The sequence below is a fragment of the Apteryx rowi genome, unplaced genomic scaffold (assembly GCF_003343035.1).
Source record: "Apteryx rowi isolate R43461 unplaced genomic scaffold, aptRow1 scaffold_78, whole genome shotgun sequence".
Classification (NCBI taxonomy): Eukaryota; Metazoa; Chordata; class Aves; order Apterygiformes; family Apterygidae; genus Apteryx; species Apteryx rowi.
Window position 1 is genome coordinate 403,267 of NW_020451071.1, and position 25,436 is coordinate 428,702.

The 25,436-nt window shown below is 38.5% G+C and overlaps 1 protein-coding gene across 3 annotated transcripts in view; it reads right to left on the bottom strand.

Annotated features, from left to right (window-relative positions):
• NUDT14 (nudix hydrolase 14) overlaps positions 1-24,984 on the bottom strand; it is a 61,944-nt gene extending 36,960 nt beyond the window's left edge. Inside the window, exons 1-2 of one of the 3 annotated variants that reach the window (XM_026088664.1) lie at positions 24,771-24,859; positions 23,932-23,971 (exon numbers count right to left, since the gene is read on the bottom strand). Coding sequence is in view for 1 of the 3 variants with exons in the window: in XM_026088662.1 (XP_025944447.1) it covers positions 24,771-24,851 (81 nt within the window). In the remaining 2 variants the exon portion in view is untranslated. Of the gene's footprint in view, positions 1-23,931; positions 23,972-24,770 lie in introns of all 3 variants that reach the window. The other 2 variants (XM_026088662.1, XM_026088666.1) reach the window with 2 other exon arrangements.
• Positions 24,985-25,436: the final 452 nt, after the last annotated feature.

Below are 25,436 nucleotides of genomic sequence, written 5' to 3' on the forward strand. Positions count from 1 at the left end.
GATTGAAACAATTATCCTTCAAATAGGAAATGTTTCCTGTGATGTTTTACAAAGACAAATAGGTCAACAGTATTTTATATTAGTTTTTATCTGTTTAGAATGGCATTTCTGGCACTCCAACAACATTGTGTATCATAAATTTGATTTGGTAAATCTTTAATCACAAAGTAATCACACTCCAGTTCTGTGCTCAGTGATCAGGTTCTGTCATGTTGCAATGCAGAACTACTGCCTATAGTATGTGTAAATTAATAAAGCTGTATTTCACCAGAGGCAGCATGTGAGACAACTTGGTTTCATATTACACAGAAGACAGATTACTTACATAAGCACAAATTGCATAATAAAGCCATATCAGGTCAGATGAAATGTCCATCTTGCCCAGTATCATATCTCTAATAGTAGATGCCTAAAGGAAAATTTAAGAATAGAGGAAGCATACAGCAATGCTTCCCCAGAATACTCTTCCAGGCTGTGAGAAAAGGCAATTGAAGGACATCAAAAGACAAGGTAGCATTCAAATTAAACAGTCCTTTTTTTCCCCTGGAAAAGCAAGCACAAATGACYATATCTACACTATTTGAATGTGCCACATTAGTGTGTCACAAATCCTGCTCATCTTGCCTACAAGATTGACTTGATACTGGCATTGACAGCTTTGTCAGAATTACAACAGTATGCTATTTGCTTCACAGTCTACACAAGAACTTGATCCCTTTCAGTTCAAGTGATTACAGGACAACTGTCCACTGCAAAAAGCTTTCTTCTAAGCCAGTGTTTGACAGCGGCTGCGACTTCAGCAGATGTGACTTCTACAAGCAGAGAGCTCTTTATGACACTGTCCATATCTGATCGCCACATTCTCTGGCCTCCCTCCATCCTTGTAACCATTTTCTAATACTCTCCCTGCACCTGCACAGTGCCACAGTCACAGGCAGGACCTTGTTCATACCACTATTACACGTAAATTGGACTTTTCCACAGCCTCTAATCAGAATACTTCCCAGTTCTTGTTCAAAACTACATTCTTCCTGTCTCTTGCTAAAATGATTGAAGACTCACTCCGCTTGGAATATAGCCATACTCTACTTTCCTCCACCCGCTTAGGCAATATAGCATCTAAACAACATGGCCAAACAACAGTCAGAATAAATATGCAAAGGCTAATCATTTTTAGTAGGACCATTTCAGAGATGGCAGTCAGCATCTAGATTAGTCCCAGATGGCTACTCTTACTGGAGAAAGTCAAGAGGATTTAGCCCGGCCTAGCGAATAAAGAAGGTAAACAGGGCAAGCTATACTAATAAAATGAATGTTTTGTTAAACAGCAACAAACAAGCCATGACTCCATGGCCTCAACACTCCTGTTAATCTCCATGACCGTCCCCTTGGCTGAGCATTTCCTTCTCCTGTTAGCACACTACGTACCTGTGTTAACATCCCTTTAGGGGTGCTACTGCAAAGTTTGGTTCCAGGCTTTATATTAGCACTGCATCCCATTCCTGCCTGCCCAGCCAGTGCTTCAGAGCTGCATCCCACCATATTGTCTTGGTGTTCCTTGTTAGGCCAGGCCTCCTCTTCACCTAAGTAGGAAACCTTGAAACATTCACTGGCACGCTGATCCTACAGGGATACTGGCCATGCTCTGCATGTGAGAGGTCCTGGATATGCTCTAAAACAAGTCACCTGGGAGTTTTCCTCTACTCTTCACTAGGGCCAGCTTGAATGTCTTCCTCCCTCTCTTCCCTGAGGACAGCACCAGTACATGGTCTACCTCCTGAGAAGCTCTTGAACCAGTTTACACTTGAGGTAAGGAAGCATTTTAAGGGATTTTTGTGAGAATATTCTTGTACCTGTTATACTAACATGCTTTCAGTTTACTCCTAAGAATATATGTGGTAATTATCAAACAACTGTTAAAATGAGGGTGTCTAAAATAAATCCTCAACAAGCAGCTTTACAGTGACAGATTTCTTGTAGTTACTCTATTGGAAGTTCAGACCATTCAACAAATCCAAAGTTATATTAGAACTGCACCGATTTAAATGACATCCAGGCTTGTTTTAAAGAGCTCTGGACAGACAACATGTGACTGAAACAGAAAATATACTTACCCAAACTCTACTTAAAGCTTTATCTAATTCATTTGCCCTTATTCAAAATATTTACCAATCAGAAAAACTACTGAATTGAAGGCACTGGCTAATTATATCTCCCATGTTTATCCACAGAAAAGTGCTGCTTGGACAGACAATAACAAAGGTTCCAAGTACTTTACAGTCACACCAATACACACTCAAAGGTGTTCATACCCTGTATTACAGACTTTTGAGGAAACTGATAAAAGGGTAAGCAGACAGATCACTTAAGATGTTGAAGGTCTCTGAAATGTGTACGTATGTCCAAAACAAGCAAATCAACTTCACATATGTCACTAAAAAAGAAAAAAATCTTTCCATGACAATGATTAACTTCTTACTGTTTACACTACAGGAGAGACAACAAGAGGACTGGCGACCCATTGTGATAGGCACTAAACATATGTAGTGGGAACAGTTCCTGCTCAGTGAGCTTACAATTCAGTTAGAACCCAGACAAAAGTCGGTGTAAACAAACAGGGGCAGTTAAGGAAGAAAGGCAAATACATTATGGTATAGATAAGCTACATGCACAAGTTATGAGAGTTAAAACGACAAACACCAGTAATGATCCTCTAGTCTCTACCAGTTGGACTGGATTTAAAGCAGTCATCCAAGAAATAAATGTTCCATGTTTGTGAAAAAATTCTGAAGTTGATGTAATTATAGCATAAAAATAACTCTGTCCTTACTGCTCCACTTACYCTGTTTCCACAGTTCTAAGACACAAAGGCAATTAATGTCCTTAATGCAAAGGGATTATGACCATTCATTGTGCAATAAAATAGTAACACTACAGGTAAAGAAAAATAGATAAGAGAATTAATTGGCAAATAACGGTCTTAAGCCAGAGTCTGCAGTGCCAAGCCAGTGTGCAGTCCCTGTTTAATCATTTACATGTAACAAAGCAGTAAAATTCCCTAGAGGGATAATCAGATTCTGCTTTCTTCTGTTCTCAATTGTTTTTTAAGGCATGAGAGTATTTTTTTTCTTTAAAAACAAGTGTATAACTTGTCTATACAAGTTATCTATACTGTTTAACTTATCTATACTGTTTAATATTACTGTGCACAGCATAGCCTCTTCCTACCTGGAAATTCACTACATACTCTCTTGTTGAAGTACTCATTGCCCAAATCTGCATGGCAAGGAAACACCAAACTCAGCATTTTAGTAGATGGGTTTTCTTCAGGATAATCCACATAAGCAGTACAGCTGGGGAACCCAAGTAACAGGCTCACAAAGACAGACAAAAATCTGCACCAATTGAGCCAGTTCTGCAGCTTCCAGTCACCCTTATTTTCTTAAACTGGCTTCACTTTAATGCTTTTCAGTCATACCCACTTTTTATGATCAATAAAAGMGGCCAATATGTAAATTAGCAATAGCAGCACATTAGTAATTCAGTGCTTTTTGGTTTATAAAATATATGCTCCTATGATGGGAAAATATGCCCTGAAGTAGATGTGCATTAGCTGCTACTTCTCTTCCAGTCACAGTTCTTGGCTTAAACAGAGCGAACTTCCCCTGTAATAAACCTAGTGAGGCTGGAGATATTGGATGCTACAAGCTAAGTCCTCATCCCTCTGTAAATGAATTCTTCCCCCTCTACAGAAGTGTCCCTATCAGCTGAAATTTCCTTCTTACATTTCTTTTTTTCAGCTTAATGGAATCAGATGTCACATCTACAGCAATTTTCAGTGGAAACATATGAGGATATATAATCTAATGCAGACCATTTCTTGCCAACTTAATTATTAATGTGCTATAATTTTTGTTATATACAGACAATACATTAATGTTTCTAATGTCACAACGATGTGCGTGAAGAAGCTATATTTCCAGGTCCATCTCAAGTCCCAATACTTTATGCTTTTCACCATATCARACCTTTTGCAGACATGTATCCATATTAGTGAACTGTCTTAGGCACATTAAATAACTATTAAATTAATTAGAAGGATTTCTGTGAAACTCACTCGGCCTGAGAGTACAGTTCCATAACTGTGCAAGGCAATCTAAATCCAGGCCGCTCTCCTTTCTACCCCACACTGCACATCTCTGCTCTGACCCCTACCCTATCACCGGCATTTGTGTAACAATGCAACAAGCTGGTTCAGAGAACTGGGAAAAAATGTGCCCTACAAAAAAAAGTGATTAAATTTTTCATTTTTAGTAGCTAACATCAATGTTATAACTATATAACTATATATAACTCTCTCTCTCTCTCTCTCTATATATATATATATAAATAAAGTTTTCACCAATGACTATTAAACAAAATAGCCTTGGTCTAGCCAAAATTATTCCAAGAGTATAGAGATATATCTGATAAGGAGTGCTTAAGAGAAAGACACACGCACACAAAAAAGCCTAAATTACAATTTTAGTCCACACCCACTAATCCACTCCATCAGACTGCACATGCTGAAGTAAATGAAGCCTCATCTTCAAAACCAATTTGCAGAATTACTTGCTGATGTTGAAGAACTACTTCAAAAGATTTTAAGTGTTAGGAATTTTGCTGTTTTTTAAACAAGCCACTGTTTAAGCTCAAGAGGAAAGGGGAGGTGTTTGTTTTTTAAACAAAGCTTGTAAGATTTCCTTACTAAACTATCCAGAATGTTTATTTTAAAAGCATCATGATTATGAATAATGGTGCTTTGCAGTTTTTAACTTACCAGTATTCTAATGTTTCAGTTCGAAAACACTGTTTTTAGTACCTTGGGGAACTGCATCCAAAAATACAGATTGACAACTTTTCAACAACCTATAAAAATGAATTTTTTGTCCAAAACCCAGACTACTGTTGCTAATTGGCTTTCACTGACAATATTAATAATTTCAAAAGTAAAACTAAGTCTAGTGAGGTTCATGGGGACAACTCATCCTACTCACTAGCATGCCAGCTCAAGCTGACACAGCAGTTTTGGGCAAGGCAAATCTGCTGTGCTCTGTGCTACACATTTTATGTATAAGGATCTTGAATGAGAGATAAAGGTGCTCAGCTCTGTGTGACAGCAGACTCTTTGAGGCATGGACTTGATTTCCTATCTGAAATTAGTTAGACGACACTGACTTACTTCTTGAAGAAGTCATAATATATATCAGTACAGACCACACCAGGGATACCTAAAGAGACATAAAACCTAAGGTCACAGACTATAATTTTTACAACCCATATCGATTTTCTCTTCAAAGTGAGAGTTATTCTGGTAGGAGTTTGCAACGAAACTGCAAACAGATGGTTGTGGCAATAGAGTTTACTGTTCAAAGGCGCAATTTTTTCACACTTTAGGAGGTAAAATAAACAATGGAGAACACATTAATTTATTCAACTGTTAATGCAATACTGGGCCAAGCCACTTTGTTCATTTTATGTACATCAACTGCCAGAACAATTACAACTAAGACACTTGATGTGTAAGTAAACTTTCTCTTATAATCCTCTGGAAGTTTACTTTTCAGGTCACAGTTTGTTTTTTGTGTGTACTTTTCAACAATGGAGTTGTTGCAGTTTAGTAGTTTAGCTTGGCATTCAACTATCAGTAAGATCACTTACCTTTGAATGAAACTTATAAAACATGAAAATTAAGCATATATGAATACATTAAGTCAAATCTCCTTTCTATCTGTTCTTCTGCTTTTCATGTACATCATCATTAAGAGCAACTGCATATACATATCATGTGCGCTTTATTCCACAGCAAAACATAGTAGCATACTGAAATCTATACTATAAAGAATAAGGATATGGTGCTTGCATTAAGAAATACGATATGCACAGAGGTCAAATTTATGACTCTTCTCACTAACATCATTTTACTGACAGGTCAGCATATAACTTAAGGTTATAACTTGAGATACAGATGGGCTCTTCTAGTACCAAGTTAACTCTAATAAAGTAAACAATTGCTAACAGGTAGAGATTTCAAAAACAAGCTGCTATTAGCATATTTAATATAAATAACAACATTTATATCAAGCATTAAACTGTTATGAGTTTTACCTAAATTCCTATAATATTATTGAGTTTGGCTGCCTACATTTTCAAAATTTCCACTAAATTGTGTTTTCCCTCAAAAGTCTGTAACAACCTTTCTTATTTTGCAAGGATGAAAGAATATACACTCTCCAAATTTCAAAAAATTTCTCCCACTACTTTTTCGTAAAGTGATAGTAGAATATGAAATCCAGAACTTTGACTGGACTTAGTTAAGAAATATCTTTGTAATAAAGAAAGATGATTTAACAGTGATAATATCATTTGCAAATTGTGCATTCGGTTGATGTGACAGCAAAGTATTCTTCTGTAAATAAGTACTGTTTTCTAAAACAAATGTATTACACATCTCACACAGCTGGCTATATGCGTACTTGCTGAAAAACTACAAAGGTCATCAACTGGTATTTACAGAATCTTTTCCTTATATTTTTTCTGTTAATTGTTAAAGAAGAAATTCACACAATTTGCAAAAACTGATAATCTCCAAAATTAYGTATCAAAGAGACAAAGGAAAAACTCCTTTCTTTTGCCATAATGTATGCTTAATCTGACCTAAATCAGAACTGCCATTAAAATAATATCACCCTCCCTTCTTCTCCAGCTTTCCTCACGGTCTGCTGTGTGCAAACACAAACATTTCTGCAACCACACATTGAGCCACAGTAACGATGTAATCTGGTTAAAACAACCTCCGCACAAAAGGTCCTCTATCTTAGCCATGGTACCACTGCATAAATGTAGGTACCACACAAGAGAGAGGACAGCATGGAAATAAAGACAAGTTGCTGGAACTGGAAGGAGGCAGAACTGCTTGCTTTCTTGCTGGCATATGCTGGTTTAACACTGGCAAAAAGCTACAGCCTCAGTTAACATCACCCAGCCACCTCACTAGGTTTTATCCTTTTTTCTTCTCCCAGGATAAGTGTTAACTGTAACTGTAATTTCATCGCTTATCTTCTACAATGCTGATCTGGCAAATAATTAAGGACATGCTTGACTTTTTTTTAGTTCAATGGGATTAATACACATATCTTAGAATTCTGAGGATCAGAAGCTAGAAGCAATTGAGACAACTGTCCTAGGAAAAATCGTGATCAGAAAGTGCAATGTTTTGTTTTCTCAGTTCCATACCAGGACAAGCAACAGTGATAACCAGACACACTAAAATTAAAAGCACATCCCTATAGAGCATGAACATGGAATACTTGATAAGCTTTTTGCACACATTATACATCCAATGAACATTAAGATAAATGAAAAATAAAATTTCCTGAACAGTCTAAGAGGCTGAGAAACATAGATCCAATTTTCCAGAATTACTTAAGTATTAAGGAGTATAGAATTCTTCTCGAAAATAATCAAGTCAACTCTATTTTTTCCTATGAAAAGAGAAAGTTAAGTTTTGTCACAAGTCTTTCCAGATTCAGAACAGCATTTCTACTCAAGAGCGTACAAATGTCATTATCACCAACAGTCAAGTGCTTATGGCAGTCTCTGGTGCTCCAGAAGGCACATCTGCTGGCTCCAGATCAGAGATTAAATGCCAAGGAAATACCCTAAGCAGATGGCTACTGAGAATTCTTAGGTGTTTCTTGTTTCGTTTCTTCTTCTAGAACTGTCCTGCTTTATATAAATTCTCACATATTCATTGAGTCAGAAACACAAAAAAAGTAACAAAAAAAACCAGACTTTGTAGTTCACTAATAGACCCGAATCTGGGGAGTAATTTAAAATAATAACTCATACAAAGTAGAACATCTTCAAAAGAAGAGATTTCAGAAGCACTCTGTAACATTTCATAAACATCTCTTTTCAGGCACTCACCCGAAAGATGGAAGATRTGAATTTAAAGACTTTACTCTGAACCACTATCATTTCAGGCAAATGGCAGAATCTGTAAAGGAAGTCTAAATGTCTTTATTAAATTCCCCCGCAGAATATGACATTTTTCAAAATTGTAATATATCTCCCAGGATTACAAAGCTATTTCTGCTCTGCTATCTGATCAAGCCTAATACTTAGTGAAATTCAGTGAGATAGATTCTTCCAAATTTCTTCTAAAAAATGGCATTTACGCGCCTAAGTCACTGAAGACATTTTCCAAGCTACCTAATTTTACTGAAACACAAGTAACTATACAAAAAAGAAGCTTTGTTTAAAAATTTTAGAGAGACCAAAAGAATGAAAAATGTCTCTGGGGAATTTCTCTTTTAATCTTTTCTAGTCCATTGGCAGCTGACTCCTTTTGACCACAGAGTTACTGAGATAAAGGGCCTACCTGGGAAGTTTCAGACCAGTGATAACCAGCAACAGACCGGCAGAGGAAATAATTTTGCACTTGACATAATATAACTAGATCAATTACATCTGTGGTAGGATATCTTCAGGATAGAGCAAGATTCARTATAAACTACCCATAGCAAGTCACTAAAGTCTGAGACCACAGTAGGTGGTAAATCTCACTTCCTATTCTTAAACGTCTTCCTCTACTCGTACTGTGCACTCATTAGTGAAAACAATCCTTTAACCCCTTAGGAAAAGGACTCTCCAGAATGATATGCACTGGACAAACTCTGCTTTGGTCCAAATCACTTTCTTGCAACTCCAGTAATTCCCTTGATAGTTTACACCAAAGAATTTGGGAATGCTGAAGACAACCTAATTTAGAATCTCTTTAACTCAAAAAAAGACATTTCACTGACTTCATTGGAATTTAGGGCTCTCACCACATCTGAGCAAGCACAGCAGGGAAATAAGCAGACATGAGCATAGTCAGTAGAAGGAGAAAATGAATCTTAAAATCATCAGTCCCAAGGCAACCACTACGCCTACAAGCATAATTTCTTCTTTGCTACCCTAGGTCATGACCCTTATCCAAAAGAGGAAGGAAAGAAACTGTCCTTTCATCATTAATTTCACTATGCCATTCAGAAAAACAACACTGAGAACACCATAAAACCACAGTTTAAGTTGCCACTAGTATTTCAGCCAAACGTTAATCACTACCATCAATTGTCATATATTTCTCATTACCTCTTTAGTCATTCTAACAAATTCCTCTGCAACTTATACATGGGCTGATTAAAATCTTCTCCAGTCGACAGGGAGCAGAAAAAGAACCTATCCTTCTTCTGCCACAGTACTGGACCATACCCTTCTCGGACAGCTGCATTCAAAAGCTATGCAATAGAWAAATGTTAGTGCTAGTTTCCAAAACAAAATTCTATTTTCACTGCAGACCACTGCCACCTGAAGCAGAACACTGATAAGAAAAAGCCTGTGTCTATTATAGACTGTTGTATTATTAAAAGTTGGATTTAAAAAAAAAAGAATCTGTAATAATTAGCTTCTTTAAGTTACTTGGCTTTGCAAATGCACCTGTAAAACAATAGCATCAGTCAGATAAATATGATTTTTACAAATAACTAACAAATCTGTTCATGTACTTGTAACTTACGAAGGACAAAATATTTCTGATGCAGAAGTCAAAGCAATGCAGGAACAATATAGCTCAATGAACTGTACGCCTTGCATCACACACAAATCTGGTACATGCCAACAAAGAACCAGCATTAACAAGATTAACCAAGGTTAGCAAGCAGCACTTAGGAGATCCTAAGTTTCAACAAAGTTGGGAACAAAGCCAGGTGCAGCACCGTGGTGTCTCCATGGTGAAATAAAAGTAGGAAAGGACGCCTCCTACACTCTGAAGTCTCATAGGAACTCAAGGTTACCACTTACTGCAAGTGTTTTTATAGACAAGGTCTAGGGATTTTTAGCATGTCTCTTCAGTAGCACTGAATACTCTAAGCATGTCTAAACTATTTATTGCTGTTTCTGCTGGCTCCTTTCACAAAATATCAAGTCACCTTAAGGTCTCTTATCTCCGAGCATGCAATGTCAGGAACCCAGTATATACGTACGAACCTTAAATCTTAGACAAAGAATGAAGTTTATAAATTTGCTCCACAGATTCAGTAGGGCTGGTCTGAGAATGAAGAATTAGCTTCCACGAGTACTACAGACAATTACACATCTTTTTTGCAAGGGCAGGATACACTTTTCTAACTAAAAAAATATATATAAAACATAGCAGTGCAGAAAGTTGCTTCTTTTCTCTTTCATCCTCTCCCCAAGGCACACACGTTAGGTATGGCTTGTCACATCACCTAGTGCAACACTGGAAGGCATACTCTGAAAGGGCTGTAGAAGAACATACAGACAGAGGGGAAGGGAAACACGGTGTTAGCCTGGCTGCTAGACTTCAAACCTACCTATTACATTTCATTTCTGTTTTTTTAAGAAATACTTCAAAAGCAAATATTCCAACAGTTGTTCCTTTTAGTGAAATGATTTCACTGACTAGTTGTTTTCAGTTGCTGGGTCTGATTAGATCTCTACTCCCCCCCCCCCCCAATTCTTACACTAAATCTTGACATTTGTATTATTATTTCTACAAATTAATCTTTCTCTATGGAGTGTACCGTAATGTTCTAGGGAGGCTCATATGTTCCAGAGATTCTTGTGAGAGTCCTGCCAAGGTTTTAACTCCTAGACAGATCAAAGAGAAAGTAACCAGATAAAAAGAAACAGGGCTGTCCAAACTGACAGGTGAACCATCTATCCTTGAAAAAAGATGCTTTACAGAAACACAATCAGGTGTCACATTTGGAAGAACTATCCAGTAAAATACTGTAGTAGTCACTTCTGTACTAATGATTATTGACCCTGGTTTCACTGTATCGGTGGCCAATACTTTCATATTATTCTTTAACTTATCTGAGTGTGACAAATCAGACAAGTTACTGATCAAGTTTTAGGCTGTACAAAGCGGCAGCACTATGAAGTGTTGTTCTAAAGAACAACATAAACTTTGCAGACAAAATAAGCCAGTAACCATGTAAACCATGTAAAAAAATAAAAAATTCAATTTGGAGACATCACTCAATTCCTTAAAGCCTTGCTGAGAGGCTGTTCTGCTAAAAACTACCTACAGAAACTGCCTATTTATGTCCCATATTTTAAAGCGTCAGAAATGTTACAATACTGAAAGCAGAGTACTAAGCACAGACACAGATATAAAAATCTAGGACAGACTTGTCAAAAAGCTTGACAGCCAACTCTTCTTCTAATACTGCTGCTTCAAGTTCAACATATTTAAGTGACCAAACAATAATAAACATCTGTACTAAAGCCAAAACAAAGCTGAATGAAGCCAGCAGCTATATTTTGAACTGATGAAGGAAAGTAAGAACATATACAAGAGCTGTACAGGTTCATATCCTAAATATGTTTTAAAATTATTTACAAGGTTATACTCTATGCAAATTTCCCTTATTTTCTCCACGTGTTGACTTAAGCCGAGTTTGTCAGAATGTGTAATTTCTGGTCAAATAGGTGACTGCAATCACAGCAATTCAGTGTTTACTTTCTAAGTAAAAAAAATCTGCAAGTCAAATTGCTTGGGAGTTTGCCTAATTTAGGATTAAGTAGAAACAATGCGAGTGAAATCCTGGCTTCACCAATATAAGCACCAAAAACATCATTGCTTTCAACACAGGCAGCATTTCAAAAGTGTATAAGAATATATACTAAGGAGCACAAGATCTGGCCTTTTATAATCTGGAACCTTTTACAGTCTAGAACCTTTTTATGCAGCAAAACATAATGTTACTTCCATTACAAGTTCACAAATATCAATTGGTAATTGTTGCTCAATGATGAAAATACCAAACAAGAACCAACTGTATTTCAGGTTCGAGTTTCAGTAAGAGACAGTTAACAGACAGGTTCACACAAACTTTAAAAAAAACATTTACTCATCTTGATGTGATACAGTTAGGAGAAAAAAGATGTTCAACTATTATGGCTAACTAAAACATCAGCTAAAATGACAAATTTCATCGACAAGAATTGTTAAAATAATAACACCAAGTTATTATATTCTATGTAACGTTGTTTGCATAGTCAGTCTTCCTAGTCTCAATTTTCAATGAGCTTGTACATCATGAAAGCCTTACAGAATCACTCTAATAATGTTATGCTTTTCAGTGATACATACCATTTCTAAGCACAGGATGTGCAAATAATCCTGTAGTTGCAATCATCATATATCAGGCTCTTGGCAAAAACAATCTTCTTCATTATGAATCAGATCTAGAGTCAGAATCATGCATAAGACCTAGCTGTTTAACTTCAAAAAGAACTCATGAATTAAAATTGAAACTACATTTAACATTTCTGAAATTGTAAGATGAACTAATGAATAATGTACTGTGTGCTTTATTACATTGCTGAAGAACCCTTTTAATCTTTTAAAATAATTATTTGTGTCTGCTTACTAAAAATGCACCTTGATCATATGCAGCCTCACACATCAGAACGAGAATTTGGCTCAAACCTATAGAGCTGTTTTCTATGTGCGCTAAATAGTTTCTTCCAATCAGGAAGAAATCTACTGCCCAGCTCTAAAAAACACACTGTTTGTTGACTGGGAGGACTGCAGCAGGAAAAGAAAGGGGGGAGAGGTGAGGGGCAGGTTCCAGAAGACAAACTCATGCGATTACTGTGTAATACACAAATGTGCTTTTCAGAGAGCGGACACACCGAACATATTTAATATGCTGCACCAGAAAGAAAAATAACTATTTTTAAAAAACACTTAAGAATTTGAAGCAGTAGATATTAAACATATCAGAAAAAAACCGTCCCTGAATACAGGCAAAAGAAAATTAAAAAGCACAGTAACCACCACTTACATTTTCATGCTTGCATACTTTTCCTCCCTACAGAAGGGGGAAAGAAAAATAAAAAAATCACATGCACACACAGAGGGTCACAAAAGCTATGAAAGACATACTTAACACAGGTTTCTGAGCAGATGACAAGCCATTAAACTTTCACCTTTAGGCAGTTATGATGATTTGATGTCTCTTTTATGATATCTCCATTTTTTTTAATTAAAATCTACGATGTGTTTAACAAGCAATTCTTCCATCAATCTTTGATGTGTTTTACTTATAAAGCAATGACAGTTTTCAGTTCAGTCTCCTTAAAGTTCCAGAGAAACCATTTTCCACTCACTTGCTTTGAAAGCCATTAAAATAACTTGATGAAGAACAGCAGCAGGGGGCTAACAGAAGCCAAGGCTTAGTAACAACCTTTAGATTTTTCTCCTAAGACTTTCTCACAGACCTTCCTCACAAAGATCCTCAGGGCTTTTCATCCTCTCCCTTCTCCCCAGCCCCCTCCCCCAACTATCAGTTCAAAGCGACAGATGCAACTAGCTCCAGGTTTTGCTATTTTCTTCATTTCACTTTCACCTTTCAGTTTTGAAAGATTAAATTGAAATCTAATTCCTATAGCATTGGCCAACTCCTCATCATCTTTCCTTTGGAAAAAAAAAAGGTAAACAAAAATATACAAGAAGTAACTTGGAAATATCTTCTAACCCATCAGCTATTTTGAAGAGAGCACAGGTACAAAGAAAAGCACCTGTTCCTTAAAGGTCATATATAACTTGCATTGAATTAGAGATTAATTGAATTGATTAGTCATTTATAAACAGTTCTGTGTTTTAGTACAGTATTGTTGAAATCTTTGTAACAGTTTAACCCTGTAACAGTTTAAAAATTGAGATATACACAAAAGAACTACGTAAGCCAACTGCCAAACAGCCTTTAACCGCTCTTTAAAAATGGCAACTCCTTGTAACAAACCAGGTTCTTCAGTTATAGTTTCATCCAAATGTAGAAATTAGGGTTTTACGGAAAACAGAAATATTAGGATAGTACTTGTCCAAATCAGGATCATGTAAAGCATGCTGTTTTTCATCTCTCTTTTGCTGTGTTCACCACTATTTTATTTTTTAATGTATCATTATGGTTGCTTCAAATACAGTCTTTGATCAATGATTTGGGGAAACTTTTGGAACTGAGTGACTCCAGTGCTGTACTGATACTACAATTGTTGTATTCAAGTGATACCATCGTGTTCAAAATGCAGCACATATAGCATTTTTGCAACACAAGCAGGTACTTTTAGGAAACCAGGTTCTAAGACATACTTATTCATCCCAGATTCTAGCTACAATTCATTGTTCTTTTAAAAATTAGAGCTACGGTTACAGTACACATGGCTAGGAACAAACAGTGATGAAACGAGGCCAGGCAGACGTCTTTGCGTCCTTAGGACAGAGGCAGCACAGACGAGAGATCTGAGGTCAGGCAAGACAGATGGTGGGCATTTCCATTACAGCTAAGTCACCTCTTGTCCTTAGACCGTGRAGCTTTTTGTTTTCAGTTGGTGACTCTCACCGTTTGTGTTTCTACTCTATTCCAGCAAGCTCATATTTCCTTTTACAAACTGGGAGAATATACTGTGGAATAACCTCCTAGATGTCTGAGAACAAATCTTACCAATACTTTCTCAGAGTAACACCAACCACCATTCCTGCTGCATACCCTCTTTCTGCTAAAGTAATATGCTATGGAAGTGTTAATGTGAGGTCCGTTTTTCCATGAAATTTCCTTAAAAAAAAAAAAGTCAGAAGGAATTCGAAGTCTGTGAACTGACATACAGTCCTATCAGAAAACACACAAAAAGTTTCTGCTGGCTTTCTGCAATAATTGTATCACAACTGTAGGAAAAGGATCCAGAAAGAACTGAAAACAAAGAATTTCATGAAGTATACAAAAAATATTCTAAGGAACAGTTACACTTGTGCCTAATTTTCAGCAAGCATACAATCACATTACAGAATTGGAGAAATGTAAGCCTGGAAAGACCTCATAAGATCACCCAGCACAACTCTCTTTAACAGAGGCAGGATCAAATATACGTTATGTGAGTGCTATATAACACACGCCAAATACAGAAAATATGACTGAGCATTATCCACTCAGAGCTTCAAAGGGGCTGCTCCATCATTCAAACTATTCTATCATTCATGCAGCTTTAGCTTTAAAACGAACACTTGTAATATATTTGTAATAATATTGAAATATCATTATACTAGAAGTAAATGACCTATAGTTTGTCACAAATGCTACTGAACAATAACCATTTAATTAAAATCACCATTTGTATTGCTCCTCTTTCTATACTATTTTTCAAATATCGATGCTTATTTCTCCAGGAGGGTAAACTTTCCCGTATTTTCTATTTTCAGAGAAAGAACATCTCTCACCTTCAGGACTTTAGCCTCATTTCCCTATAATGTATTCATCACCACTCAGCACATCTGTCCTAGCAAATCCCATTTCCTGTTCTATTCATGAGGCTCTGCAACCTGGAGCTTTAGTGATTGCCGCCACACTTTTCCCATGGCCTTCTCACCTCTCAACCCCCCCACGTACCCCGCTCCCATTGTTTATCATCTGTTCTCCCCTGCTGCAAACTGCTGTCAGATGTTCACTTATCCCTAATCTTACTCACTGCCTTTGATATTCTTTCTAATCCAACAACCTGTCAAGTGGGGCATCAGCCCATGTCCAGACCAGCTGCTCTGTCACAGGCTGTAAGATTCCCTCTCAGCTCCATGAGGCATTTAAAGGATTTTGACACAGCAACCACAACGTGAAACAAATAATTAATTCTGTTTTGATCAGCGATCATGGCTTTAGTGTGACATTAGTTGACTGCTAAGAAAAACTGAGCTTTAGTTTGTTTAAACTTCTGTAAACTTTAGTATTGCTATATTAAGAAGATTTTTGATCTGAAGGATAATACTACTGGAAACTAAGTTCTTTGACACAGAAGATTTGTTGTAGTTAAAAATCATGTTGAAAAAGTAATCTGAATGCAAGTCAGACCGGCAGTTAACTTTATATGCCTGCTGTGTAAAAAATATTTATTTATGTAACATCAATTCACATATAAAGTTTTCAGAACACAGGAGCTGACTTTTTATGAGTTGTAGCTGAGAATAAAAATGCATTTCAAGTATGGCAGCAGCTGAGGTAAAATCATTATTTAAAATGCACGTGAATTTTCTGGAATATATTGAAGTACATTTTCATTCCATATAGACCATCAAAAACTATTTATCTACTCAGACATTTTAGAGAATATTCCCATTTATGGAAAATGTCAAATTTCCATAATATTCAGATTTGCTATAAACACTTAAAATGTTACAGTATTCATCTGCTTTAAAACACACCAAATATACACAGTGTCAGTGCTGAAATAATGATTCAGAGGACAGACTTTTTTGTACCAGGGAAAAAAACTATCTGCTATCTAAGCGAACATATGTATTTTGATCCAAACTGAAAAACAAATACAGCATTTAGTAGCTGAAGCACATGAACACTACTTTATTTCTCAGCTCTAGCTGCAATTACTACAAAAGTCATAGTATCAAAAAAGTCAAAAAACTGCTTTATACACTATAATAGTCATATTTCATACACAAAAATATAGTAAGATCTCAGTGTTGGATATTATAACTCATTTCATTCACTGAGAACTAAACCACTTTCATTCTTAGGGCTTGTCTATACCAGGGCATCTAGAAAATTAATCTGATGAACTTGAATTCTGCTAGTTAAACTCCATTAAACCCCTATGTGGACACAGTTATTCAGTTTAGCTTACTGCTCCCTTAGGGCATACACTGGAAAGTTAACATGGATTAAGGTAGGGTATGAATTCAAAGTGCAGTCGTACTTTGAAAATGGTTTAACGTAAACAGAACCAGACTCTTTGTTGTAGAATGAGACATGGAGTTAATCGGGAAAGTCCTGTGTAGACAAGCCCTTGCAGATGAGGCTACTGGAGTGGTATTGTCAAAACCAACGGTTTTCCAACCTCTTCATTTGCAGACCTGCAAACATCTTCCAGTGAAGCTGCAGACCTTGGGTAGCACATTAAAACCTACTGATAGTTGATCTGCTTTTCTTAGTTGACTTATGTGGGCCACCTATAAGTAGACCAACGGCCATCAATGAGCAGGGTATCAGAACTTGAAAAGTTTAACCTAACTACAACTTATGCACTTCCTCCTAATACTAGCTTTCAATTTCATGGCTATTTCACAGTAACCATCTAATTCCCAAACACTCATGTTCAAGCTATTAATGACATTAAATAAGATTTTAGTGTTCACTTATCTAACTGTAGATATATTTCAGCTCTGTGCAAGGATGATACAAAACATGATCCACACTGCCTTATTCTTTCCAATAAGAGATATTTGCTGTCGTTAAGTTTGTTGACTCATAATATGAGTGATCTAAAAATGTGAAGTTTTTTCACTGCCAACTAATTTCCATGTATTTACTTCAAACTATGCTATGTTCTCTTCTTGAAGCATACTGGATATAGAAATTAAGACTAATACAGCACAGTATTCACTAAAACAAAGAAGAGTACTGGTGTTCTTTTCAACTACTTCTCTTATTTGCTAACTCTTCTTATTATTTCTGTCTTTGGTAATTCTTAAACATCTCAGGCTAAAATAACTCGTACAACTTTCCAGAATTGCATTCAAGATATATGGTAGAGCCACAAATGGATATGCTTASATTCCTTCATTTCTTTTCTTAAACTTGTGCCCTTATTGCAAAGARCACTTCCTCTAGAAGGAAGTATGTGTTCCCTCAGGATCTAACTCCTTACTGCTATCATTGCTAAAACTTTGTTTCCTTTCTTTCATGCATATAAAAGAATCATACTGCACTTCAACCATAATTTTCCATTAACGTGGCAGCAGTCATATCAGTCAGATCAAAAATATGTCTCTTCCAGCATCTGACCTCTGACAGTGGCCAAGGCGCTTGAGGAAGAATATATTGACAAGATGCTCTCAACCTCCAGCAATTTGCAGCTCAGGGACTTCCTAAGCTAGAAGTGGTTTGTTTGTATTTAAGATTAATATTATATACTGACACAAGAGATCAGAAAAGCTGAAGAAATTAAAATGAATTTTGCATAGAAAATATCATCTCCAGTTACTGCACTACTGCTTTGAAAAAATTAATTATAAAATAAAAGTCTTACTGGGTAGCATATTTCCTATTACTGGAGCCTTTTGAAGAGTCAACAGAAGAGCGTTACTAGTTTGAACAGGTAACTTAACAATGTTTACTCCCTCAACAGCATCATTCTTAAGTGTCAAAATAGAAAAGAACGTTTAATGTTTATAAAAAAGCAGAAGGAAGTTCCAGAGAATATTTCAGGCAGCTGGGCACATTCAAGGTTCAAAAATTCTGAATGTAAAATTGGATTGTTATTAGAACACTACACAGCTTTGCTCTTTTCATCTTCAAAGTTCTCATGACATAAGTGATATAGACTTTGCTTCTCCTCCACATGCACACAGTTCGTCGGAGGATTAGGGTCTTAATCTTCATGGCATCTTTGAGACAGGTAAATTGCAAAAACACAGAAACAGAGTGATTGCTCACAGTCACAGAAAAAAGCAGTATGAAATCTAGGATTAGAAATAAGAAATTCCTGGTACACTCATGGCACACTACTCCTGAGGAACGCTTTCTATCCATTATAACACTCATTATGTGTTAAAGTCTACAACAGTCCTGAAAACTATTTTAGAATGACTATAAAACTTGAAGCTATTACAAGTTAATTCCCTTAACATTGAATGAAAACATCATGCATTAACATGGTATCAAAGAGAACATTTTTCACATATTTAACTTCAAAATGGATGGCTCTAAACTTTAAAATAGAGGAAAAGTGTTGCTCAGGCCCTGGACTACTCTGAACTGTGGAAGCAAARTGAAGCTCACAAAAGAGGAAGAAGTTCCAATTTACAATTACTGATTGTATTCTTAGGTCAATATGCAAAGAGCTTTCCAGGTTTGTCCCATTTCATTGAAATAGATGTCCATTCACCATTCCATAGATTTTATATATAACCTCACTTACATACATACTGGGAAAATTAACTGATAATAGTCCAGCAGCAAAACTTCTAAAAGATCCTGGGCAGAATGCATGCATATGTTTATACACTGCAAGGAAGCAGTGGCAAGAACTCCCTTGCCAGAACAACCTTCAAAAACAAAGCTATAGGAGTCTGGGCTAAATCCACAAAGGCTTTGATATGCGGGCTCTGCGCAAAACTTCCTGAAACAGCTTAAGAAGATATTCCCCCAGCTAGATGCTTCCCCTGAGTTGATGCTCTGCCTTCCCTTGAAGGATCCTGTCCCCAATATAGAGGTCACCAAAGAGAATATGCAAAGGCACTTCACTTTGTCCTATGCAAAGCTCAGCAGTTTAGCTTAAATTGCTAATGAAGGTGGGTTTGAACTGGAACAGCAGAGAAAGAACTGGAGCAAAAATACTTTCCCTTCTGCTGATTCTAAGTAGGTGGTAACCACTAGCACCGGGACAGAGAGTTGCACACAGTAACATCTTAAGTTACTGCAGCAAGATTCACCAGAGCTCTGTCTGTCAAAGCACCATGTTACGGTCCAAATCCAACATACAGAACCACTGAAACCCCTGCTCCGCTGCTGATTAAGTCTATGTTGAATCCAGATTCCCATTTGTGTGCTTAATCCTGCCCAAAATCCTGACAACACTGCTCAACAGTTGCTCAAAGTTTATTTCATGCCTTGGTCTCAGCACGACTCTTAAACTTGGTATTTTCTTTTCTATCTAATATATAGTCCTGTGCTTGGCTAACATACACAAAAGAGAGCTGAAGATTTACACACAAATGTGTTTCCCAGCAGTGAGAGCACTCTGCTGTGATGTGGGAAGCAATATTAATTGAAGCAAGATCTTGCAGCCTGACTCTACCACATCCCAGGGAAATGCCCTAGCCCTTGGGCATAGAGTTAATCTCTCATTAGCCATCCCTCTGGTCTCTTGAATAAATTATTTATGAAAAGCAGAAAAACTTCAATAGGAAAAAGTGAAAAGAGATTTGCCATGGAGTTCCTGGTAGAGAAGACAATCCTCTAGGAGGTGATGTATGTTAAAAAAAAAAAAAAAAAGCCCACTTTAGACAACAAATCAATTTGCACTTTGGGGGCAAGTACACATTAAAATGAGCCAGATGGCTATCCTATATATGAGATAAATGAATTCTCTTCTTTCTGAATCAAGCAGAAAAAGAATATATAAGCAGGGTTCCTACTGACAAAATGAACAGCATACTCAGCAGGCTACGTAAGGTGCCTTGGCCATCTCTTGCTCTCCTCGCCCTTCCCCCGCTTAAAATAAAACGTATTTCTTGACTAAGGGCTGTGTTGCCAGAAGAGGGTTCACAGCTAAAAATTCCAAGTGAAATGTGGGGTCTATTCTGAAGAGCTGTTAGATGCCTATTTTGAAGAACATAGTTTTAAGCTTTACCTTACCCCTCTGCATTTGCCCATACAAATCTCCCTATTGCTTTTTTATTCCTATGACTCCTTTACCGGGCTTCTGTTTCTACCTTTGTCCTGCACAAAGACTGCACAAATCATTTAAAAAATAGTTGTTACAGGGATGTGTCTGGAGCCAGGCTCCTCCCCATAACTTGGATGCCTCCATCCACACATGGTTCAAAGCCCAGAATTCTTTCATAAGGGTGTACGCCTACTTTTATTCTTTGTAAGAAATATGCAGAGCTCATTATTTTAATTAAAAAAAAAAAATGGTCAGAGAAAGAGGAGGGGAAAAAGCCTCACATGAAGAGATCTCATGACCCTCAGTTAGAGGAGCAGATCCATGGCTGGCATGAATTGCCATAACTTCAGGAACTCCTAAGAATTATGATAAACCTCAGTAACTAAATAGCCAGAAATCTACATTGTCCTCCCRCTCTTATAGTATTTCTATATTTAACCAAATATATCTCTAAAGATACAACAGCTTCAATCCAAAACAGAACTCAAGCTTTAAAACAGAACACAGGCAATCTTAAGACTCCAGCACAAATCTGAAAAGACTCTGCTGAAATTTTATCTAACATGAAAGTAACCTCCTGGCTTGATTCTAAGTACATACAACTTTGTTCCTTCATGTGTCTAGAACTCCTTGTCTGAACATCTAGACACCCAAGCAAAATATTCAGCTGGCCTAAATACTAATCAAATCTCTGGGCCTACAATTTTGAATGTGTTAAGTGCCTCTGACAAACAGACAGAAAAACAGCTAGGCTCTGGCTCCACTCTTGCTCTGGTGTGACCACAATCTTTAGAAGGCRTATCCAAGCATGGGCTTACAGCAGAGTTTCCTTAGCATTTTGTTTAGATTTATCTCCTTCCCACCCCCCGTAGGGAAAAAAGTCTGCAGATCATCCTGGATCTCATTTAGCAGTAAGAAGAGGGAGGTGTGTATATACATTTAGCATGTGCAGTAAGGTAGTTGACTAGACCTGCTGGAAAACACCAATGCGGTACTGCCAATTGTATGAGAACGTATGCATACGAGGTATATTTTTAATTTGCAATCATTTCATGGATTGCTTCCTGGTAACTTGCAGAGTTCTGAGGGTCTGCAAACCAACTAGGGCAAGTGATTTACAACTCAGTGGAGTGTTGTTTGCATGGATAAGGCCAGACTTCTATGATAAATTGTAGTACAAGTCATCTATATCTGAACTTATATTTAACTGTTGAAGACTTAACTCTTTTAGCTACTGTAATGGAACCAAAGTTACCTCCACACAAGTACTGTAATTTTTAGATGAAATGATTAAGAATCAGTCCTGTTAAATAAGAGTTCATGAATGCTCAGAGATAAATCTTAAAATCATATACTGTTTGTAAAAATTCTTTGAATTTTTTGCTTGTAGAGAAAAATAGTAGTTGCAAAAAACCAAACAAATGAAGTAAAAAACTTGCATTCTGTTTTTATACAACCTTGAACAGAGGAATCTATGCTTATTTCAGGAATATACCTGTTTAAATTTCAAAATGACAATCTAAGCCTAAACTTTCACCAAAATTATTTTAAATATAAAAATATGCATCAATGAGTCTTCTTCTGACTACAATGAATTATAGGTCACACAATTATAGCTTCACAAAAGTACCTGTAAGACCACCTCAAGCCTTCCAACTATGGCACAATGCCATGTACTGTGTTAAGTATCCAAACTAGTTTACAACAAATGCCGTTATTTAAATTTTCCTCATTTCTCTTATTCTGTTATTCAGAAAGATTTTGCAGTAGATTCGGATTCAGTTTAGCAAGTCAATGCAGGGAATTTGTGGAAGGAGAAAACTAAATTTACTCTAAGATAAAGTACCAATAGGGAACTGAGAAACAGAAAAGTTTCTTTTTCCAGCTAGTGAATAAACAAAACAGTTGTGTAAGGGGAAGATCTATTCACCATAAAACTATTAAGATCAAAGGCTAGTTTTAAATCATTTTCAGTTTCAGGTGAGTGGAGGAATTTTCAAAACTTCTTAAGCAGATCAGGCACCTAACTCCCTTACATTTTAGACACCTAACTGTTTAGGTATTTCATGGGGTTTTCAGCAGGCCTAAACACTGTTGAAATAATTAGTCAAACGACTAAAAATATTCACCATTTCCTTTGGTTAGTAAGTCAGTTTTTAAATGCAGAATGTGTTTTTAATAAACTTGGGGCCTGTCTCTGGGTCAGGTGCTGACAGTTGTGCACTCATTCAGTTTATGCTCACAGTAGGCTGAACCCAAGCCAGCTTCTGTACAGATGCCATATAAGCTATATTTTCATGTACGTTTTAAGACAGTGATCTGACCAAAGGAAACAATCTCTGCCCTCAGTCAGCCCCCAAACACTCACTTGTAACAACAACATTACCAGCACAAGCATTTCAGTTGTATCAGAGACCCTATTGGTTTTTTAACCTTATTTAGGTTAAAAYTAACTTCTTTTTTTTTGGCTAGACTGGATTAAGTTTGACCTGGACCAGATCCCTGATCCAGCTCACTATGTTGCTGCACAAACACTTGTACAAGAGGAGAGGAAGTGAGAGCAAACAGCAAGACATGCAGAAAGGGCAGGTCTACTTCTTTTGGTGGTGATGGCAGTCTATGTCAATTCACAGCACATGAACGTACAGCCTGAACAAACACATCCTTATTTCTTCTTTAACATACTCACCATGTTTAAGAGACTTGTATCTCATTAAAAGTAATTTTATAATGATCATTTGTATATTTTAATTGAACCCCATTTTCCATGTAAATACAGCATGACTCAAAATGAAAATAAGACCAGTCATTTACAAAATAAGCTAGCAAAAATTCAGAGTATGAAAAAATGCTCTCCAGGTTTTCTTCCTGATACCTAAAAAGAAACAATTAATTCAGTGTAAAACTTACAGCTGTTTGCAAGTCAAAATGTTTTAATTATCCCAACCGGTGAGAACAGAGCTTTCTTTAGGAGAATAAAGTACAATTAAAAAAAAAAAAAGGTAAAAATCAATTAATCTGCATCTGCTTTTTATGCAAGCTATTCAAGCTCATTTTTCCTTTTTGTATCTTATCTCACTATTGGACTTAAGCACACCTCCTCCATATGCATTCCCTCTTTCACTTTTTTAACTGATGTCTTCAGAAGCAAAGAAAGTAAGGAATAGAAGAGTGAATGAGAGTGAACAAACATGGTCTGAAGTACTTATTTCTAGGGTAACTTATTTCTAGGCTGCCCAAATTCTTCTGTGCTTGCACTTCCATCACCTTTCCTGGGTAAAAGCTCACACTGGACTGACCAATATTGAATTCCCAACTAGAGAAACAACCATTTTCCATGAAGAAACTCATTTGCAGAAAACATTCATCAAAGAAAATTTATTGTTCTACAGTATGAGAAACTACTTTCATTTTATGCCTTACATTCTTTCTATTGTTGCGGGCTGCAGTTCTCAGGGATCCTCTGGAAGGTGATTCATGGAGATATAAACATCATAAGGAAAAGGATTTCCTATTACCGCTTCCAATGCACACGTGTCGCAAAGCTGGCCTTTGCAAAGCGGTTACATAACGTTTGACAAGGTAAATAACCATTTGTCTTAGCGCAGGCAGGCAAGCAGGAAAAACTGAGCGGCTCAGCCACGCAGCTCCGAGGCCGGCACGACACGCGGCGCAGGCGGCCCAACGCACGGGTGACCTATGGCTCCAGCACGGGTGGCCCAAGGCACAGGTGACCTATGTCTCCAGCATGGGTGGCCTATCGCGAGGGCAGCCCGCCGCACCGATGGCCTAGGGCACCGGCGCAGGTGATGCGCCCCCAGCAGAGCTGAAGTGGGCCACCGGCCCCAGGGGGCTGCTTTCGCAGGCGGGCCTGTTCCACACTACCTTCCCTTTACACCTTGGCGGCCAGCGAGGCCCGGGCCCGGCCGGTGCAGGGAGGGCGCCCCAGGGCCGGGCAGCGGCTGTGCCCGCCAGGCGCCATGAGGCTGAGGCACCCGCTTCGGGGGCGACTCCACCAGCGGCCCAAAATGGCGGGTGGGAGGGGGGGGAGACACGACAGGACGCCCTAGGGGCCTGCGGGGCGGCCCGGCGCGGCCCAGCCTGCCCTGCCCTGCCCTGCGCGGCGGCGGCGAGCGGCGGCGGCGGGGGAGGACACCCCCCACCCCCCTCCCGGCCAGCGCCGCGGAGGAAGGGGCGGGAGGGAAGGGGCTGGGCGGGCGCCGCGGGCCGCGCCGCCTCGGGCCGCCGCCGGCGCCACTCACCTGCCGGTAGCAGAGGCGGAAGGGGCGCAGGTAGAGGGAGGAGGCGCAGGGCTGGATCACCAGCTCCTCGACGGCCTCCATCACTGTCGGGGGCAGCGGCCGCCAGGCGGAGAAGGGAGGAGGAGGAAGAGGAAGGGGGAGAGGCGCGCGCAGCGCCCAGTTGCTCCCGCCCGCCTAGGCCGCGCCGCGGGGCCGCCGCTGCTGCGCCCTCCGTGTCCCTGCGGGGAGCTGAAACGGCGGGGTTTTCCCCCAAAACAGCGACGTGCAGCAGCGCGGAGCGGCCCCGTGCGCTGCCTCGCTCCGCACAACGTGTCTGTGAAGCGGTTTCCGCAGGAGGGTCGGAGCGGTTTCTGTTTGTCAGTTACCCCCCCCCCCCAGCGCGCTGCGGTTCCTGAGGCGCTGCCCCGTGGGCCCCGTTGTGTGAGGCACGCGTGGATGGGCCGAAGGCTTTGCCTCGGACCTCGCTGCTAGAGCACAAGCCTGTACGTTGGCCTGCGTGGGGTTTCTGTATCAGAGAGGACCCACGTATGGCGTGGAAAGCCTCGCCGTGAAAAGACCACCCCATCTAAGCCATAGCTTGTAACTGCCGTGTTTCTGTCTTGTAACCGAAAAGCAACGGTCGTTTGTAACCGTAAGAGCGAATTCGGTGGTTCTGAAACCTGCCTT